The 6,000-nt window shown below is 32.3% G+C and overlaps 1 protein-coding gene across 1 annotated transcript in view; it reads left to right on the plus strand.

Annotated features, from left to right (window-relative positions):
- Positions 1-5,479, plus strand: part of LOC118191116 (protein dawdle-like) — a 59,494-nt gene extending 54,015 nt beyond the window's left edge. The window contains exon 2 of the mRNA XM_035361908.2: positions 4,604-5,479. Coding sequence (XP_035217799.1) covers positions 4,604-5,364 — 761 coding nt within the window. The 3' untranslated portion in view covers positions 5,365-5,479. The remainder of the gene's footprint in view (positions 1-4,603) is intronic.
- Positions 5,480-6,000: the final 521 nt, after the last annotated feature.

The following is a 6,000-nucleotide window of genomic DNA, read 5'->3' on the forward strand; positions in this document are numbered from 1 at the left end:
TTAATTAAATTTGGTATGAATATGCATTTATAACAGAAAAAGAGATTTAACATTCAAGAGTCATTTTATGTACGCATAATTATCAGCAGTGTTCTTAGTGCAGGGATACCCAAAATCCACATTATGATATCGAACTGAAAATAAGTCTAATATGGGATAATGTCCCCTCTCGCAGCCAGAAATGGCTCACAGCGTGACGGCGTGCGGTTGCGGAGTCCCTGGGCAATCGATCCCACTCCTGCACCAAGGTAGTTTTCAACTCCAGGATGGTTCTCGGCGACATGAAATTGCCCCCTAAGAGCGTTCCAGATATACTCTATAGGGCAAGGTCAGAAGATATCGCTGGCCAGTCCACTTTTCTCACTTTCCAAGTAACCCTCGACCAGCTGAGCACTATGCGGACTAGCGTTGTTGACTGTTAACAGGAACTTGGGACAAGCTGCGTCCCTAAAAAGTCGAACATAGGGCTGTACAATCTCCTCCTTATACCTTATAGCAGTCAGGGAACCTTTGTAAGATACCTTTGTCAGATGGGTTGTGAGGCCATCCAACGTTAGATACAAGTACGCCGAGAATCAGTCTCCAGGCTGAAGCTCGACTCACCTGTAAAAAGCACGGTGCTCCACTGAAGTCTAGTCCAAGGCACATGTAATCTGCACCATACTAAAAGTTCTCTCTTGTGAGCGGGACGCATACAGCGGGACTTTTGGCATACAGCCGTATCTCATGAAGCTTTCGTGCAACTATAGACAGTGAAACTCGGGTTTTAGTGGCAGCATACAGCCCACGTGTGAGCTGTGAAGCTGTAACAGTCCTGTGTCGCCCCGCTGAAAGTGCCAAATAATGATCCTCATTCGTCGTTGTGGATCTTAATCGACTTGATCAGGTTTTCTCTATATGAATAAAGTGTCCTGAGTCTATTTCCATAAATTGAAGACCACACTGAGCGTTATACTTAAATCTGTAGCCACCGGCCATTGTTCCACCTCCAATCAACCGACAATTTTCCGTCTCATTTCGTCATCCATACATTCGAGGCTACTCATTTGGCCTGATTTCTAAGAAAAATTTTCCAACTCTTGCGAGAAACACGGCGATTGTCGTGAAAGAGTACGAACACACAAATCGCCAAAAACGCCTCATGCGCTTATATCCCCTTCACAATCCACAGCTCCTCAGACACACGTGTATACTTACGTATTTGACGCTGAATATTTGCATAATTCTTCGGTAGCATAATTATTACTTTTTCTTCAATACTTTTCGTAAAATTAGACATAATTTCTAATAATTATTCATTTAATTATGCATACGAGTTTATTTTCATTTACTGACCGCATGCATAGTCGTTTTAATGAGTCACGAGTCAGAAAAACATAATGAATATTCCACATTTAAAATTCTTTAGTCCCTCACCTTTTTTAATAATAATTTCTTCCCTTGAAATTAAAAGATTATCGTAACTAATTTACTGTCTGGATAACTTAAATCTGAAATCAGGCAAAAATTAACATTAATTTAGCATCAATTGTGAATAAAACAATATTGATTTCGAGGGTGTTCAGACATAGGTTTATTTTCTGTAGTAGCAAATTTTTTGTGCAAAGTTGGGCGACGAGGCAACCATTTTATATAGAAAGCATTGGGGAAAACATTACGAAAACGAACATAATGCCTTCTATAGAGGAATTTTCCTCAATAGAAGGCGCTAAGCTTTGCTGGTAAATCCCAGAATTTATCATAGTGAAATGGTACATTTCTGAAATATGCTTGGAAACACTTCCACTTCTTTTTCTGCCATAAATGTGAGGATTTACTATTAATAGCAGCTTGTGAAAGTCCGTTTAATTTGTCTGTGATTGTGTTTTCAAAGGAGCATTCCCTTAAATTTGCGTGAGTGCGTATGTATATGTGCTTTAATTTCTAATTATTCTTTGATCATGTAAATTTAAAATATGCCAGTAATAATTTACCTTCCAAAATTTTATAAAATTCAGTTTCATTTAAAAACTGTATAAATTGAATAGGAAGTTGAAAGAGCATTTTGCTATGTGATACTTTTCGTTTTTAATTAATACATTACATTGTAATAGCAAATTGTGAATAATTTACCTTTGAAATTTGAAATTTACTCTCCAGATAAAAGCTCGATATGATTCTTTTTATTACTTTCGAAATTTAACTGGTCCATAAAAAAGATGCTTATCAAATAAAAGTTATTTATCACATTCTTCTTTAACATTATCAAATCATAATTAAACTCGCTAAGGTTGACTAATAAGGTTGGCAGTTGTGTCTTTCGGAATAAAAGTAAATTGAGTAATCTTCACAACCACATCTTCATGGTATTATACTTCCTTTCAAAAGTCGCACACTTTGAGTTTAAGAACGCTTAGTACTGCCTCGAGTACATTTACTTATCCTTTTCCCAATTTTTTCCTTTAGGAAATGACTCTACATATACCACAAACTGCTTTCTCGAACTCATTCTTGAGCTTTTATTTTACCAAACTTAGAATCAAATTTACAAAAGTGTTTCTTTTAGTATTATTTCAATATCTCATATTTCATTTTAATTAAATTTTTCCCAAGGGGAAAACTTTAGGAAGGAAATGCTGTCAGAGTTTTATTTATCTGTTGAGCATTCAGTTTTAGATCATAAATGTAAAAACAACTTTTCTTCGATCAGCATTTCCTATACTTTTTATTGTTTAAGTTGTAAAACAGTTGAGAAAATAATCTATATCTAAATAAGTGTGTATGTACCTTTCGAGTTTTGGAAAGGAAGTAATGAAAGGAGTGCATGCGGTAAATTAGGTGTAGTAGAACCAGTGGTCTATAGATTATGAACATCTTTTGTTAACCCACCCCCTCCAAAAAATTAATTTGAAAAGGCTCACTTTAGAAAACTTACTTCTTTCAAAATCTCAGATTTCATTTTGATTGAATTTTATAAGTAAATGAGACTAAACAGTCAGTAGGTCTCCTAAAATGCAAATGTAGGGAAACTCACGCTTGTTTTTCATTTGTAATAAACCTCATTTCTATCTGTTTGAAATGCTTTTTATTCTACTGAGGAACAATATTTAAAAAGTAAAGAATTTGCGTTACATCTACAAGGCAAATACTATTTTGCTTTGTAGATGTATCCACGAGCAAAAGGTTCCACGAGCAGAAAAATAGAATAGTTGAAACAGAACAGTATGGAAAGGAGTGAAGAAATATCTGTATTCAAAAATAAAGAAAAATAAAATAAAATCCATGCAAGAAAAGACCTTAAAATGAAAATCAGCTAAAAATGGCGGATTTTAAATGTTATCCACTTAAAACAAAGCCTGCTGAATAATAAGACCTGAGTTTATAAAACCGCTGTTTTGTTTTTTTCTTAAATTTATAATGTTTACTGAGAGGGTTTTCAACGGGGTCGAGGAAATTTTAAATGGGTTTAATGATGACCTAGGGGTCGATTGGGAATCGATAGTTGAATATGCACCAGCAATAGATCGGAATAATCGATTACATTAAAAAACCTGCAACATATTTGATCTTAATATTATAATGCAAGAAGTGATAATTGCATTGAAGAAGGCTATTCAATTATTGTTTAAAATACATGAGAGCTAAGTTTTAGAAGTTAAAACTCATCCGAGAGAAATATTCCCTAATAAAAGTTGTTCTTGAACCACAATTGATTTTACCATCTTCTTACTTAGTAGAAGCAGACTTTAGTCAAATCAGTAATTTAAACGGAAAACAAGAAAGAGGCTAAAGTAATTTAAAAATTAAATTAAGCAATTTTATGCCAGAGGTTAAAAACTTTGTATATCAAGTGTAGCCTTCACATTCATTAAAATCAAACATTTGTGCAGTTAGGAATCTTGGAATTTGTTTCTGAAGACTTGTTAATTTGTCAAATTAAAAATAATATTGCCAAAAATAATAAAGCATAAGTCTAATAAACTATTTTTTATTTTGTAGAATATAGAGAAAAACGTAAGGGGGTCGAAAAAGAAAGTCGTTCTTTTAAAAGGGGTAGTTTAAATCCCTATTCTAGTATCTTATAAGAAAATATGCAATGAACGAATTCCTAGAATTTTTACAATAGGTATGCCAGCTTAAATTTTGATATTAGGAAAGATTAGACATTAAATTTGTGTAAAATTTAAATAACCGCTGTTAATGCATTTCGAAAACATTTGAGGCACAAATTTCTTCATCAAGAATAAATATTTCTTATGTAGACCTGTTAGGTTTTAGAAAAGTCATGCGTTAAGTTTTCTTGAAATGTACAGAGAATTTCGCTGAAATTAAAGCAAACCGAAATTTGATCTTGACTACTTTGAAAAAAGAGCAGCCTATTCTTTCAATTTCCCAAAAATATTGGCAATATTAATTTAAAATCTTTGCTCCTTATTTTGTTTAGTTCCTAAATGTGAATTAAAATTACATGCAAAAAATTATGGTTCCTATAAGAACATACGTATTTGTCAAGTTTTATTTTTATTCTAATAAGTAGATTCCTTTTAAACTGTTTTTATTTTTCATTTATGATCGCTTGAAAGACATTTTATGCACTTAAATTATACACTTTTTTTTTTTTCAGAAAATATTTCCTGTGGTAAAAACGACATGTTTCCATGCATACGGTTTGACTTCCTCTTGAGTGGAAATGTTGATCTGGAAACATTTACATCTGCAGAAATCTGGCTTTTCAAAACAGACATAGATAAATCAATCAGAGTTTATGAAGCTGTTACAGAAGTTTCTGTAAAAGATTTAAACACAAATTTCTCTCTTCTAAATAAGGATAAAAGCAGAAGTGAAGATCATTGGATTAAATTCAAGATACCAGTTTCCAGCTTTAGGGACAACTTTGGTAAAAATCGCATCCTCTCCATTCAAGTCACTTATGGTGAAAATGTCACCAGTAAAGAAAGCCCAGTGTTACAGACTGGAAGTGAAAAACCTTTTGTAATCATACGCGGCTATAACAAAGAAGTATCCTACAGAAATAGACGAAGTACTAGCAGCTGCGTAGATGGTAGCACTTGCTGTCGGGAGAACTTTTACTTAAACTTTGCTGAAATTGGTTGGGATAATTGGATCCTTCACCCTGAGGGATATGATGCGAATTTTTGTAGAGGTAGATGCTTTAACGATTTAAGTAATACACGATTTTATCATAGTGCAGTTCTGCTGAGCTATATAAGAGATAACAAAGATATAGCTGAAGAAATAGGCCTTAATATGTGTTGTACGCCATCTGCTATGTCTCCTATTTCAATAATCTATCAAAACGAAGAAGGAATATTTTATCACAAAAGCATTGAGAATATGAAAGTTGAATCTTGTGATTGTGCATGAGGATTAAATTCTCTGTTAAGCATAATATGATAGTTATTTTTCCAGATATTTGATTTAGATAAAATTATTTATTTTTAATATAATAGCTTTGGATTATTAAATATTTTTGCATTAATTTAAGTAGTTGCTTATTCAATACATATTACTTAATAATTATTTTTTCCATATATAGCATTAATTTCTTTCAGATTTAACTTGCGACAGTTACAAGGAAGGTATGATACCACAGATTTCTGGGAAAATATATGCAGAGGCAATTTTTAAAATAGCTTTTTAATAAAATATCGTAATACATATAAATATAAAAATATTTCCTTAAAATTTCATACAATTTTTATGTTTCTCGTGTTTTTATGTTTCTTTCGTTATAATTTGCATTCTTTAGAAAAGATAGTGAAAGAAGTGATAAAAAAACAACCAATCAACACATAGTATTCCGCAGTTATAATTTCTCAGCCACTGACGGATCGTAAGAAATCTAAGATAACTATTTCATCTTTATAAAATATTATATTTAAATAATTTTTTTAATTAGAAAAAAATTAGCATTTGCATTAGTGAAAAGAAATTTTAAGGGCAATAATATGCTGTTGTGAATAATATTGTAAAATTCAGATAGTTAAAATTCACAGTAAG

This window comes from Stegodyphus dumicola, chromosome X1 (assembly GCF_044657685.1).
Source record: "Stegodyphus dumicola isolate Sdum_Otavi_A_Nest chromosome X1, ASM4465768v1".
In the NCBI taxonomy this organism is placed as follows: Eukaryota; Metazoa; Arthropoda; class Arachnida; order Araneae; family Eresidae; genus Stegodyphus; species Stegodyphus dumicola.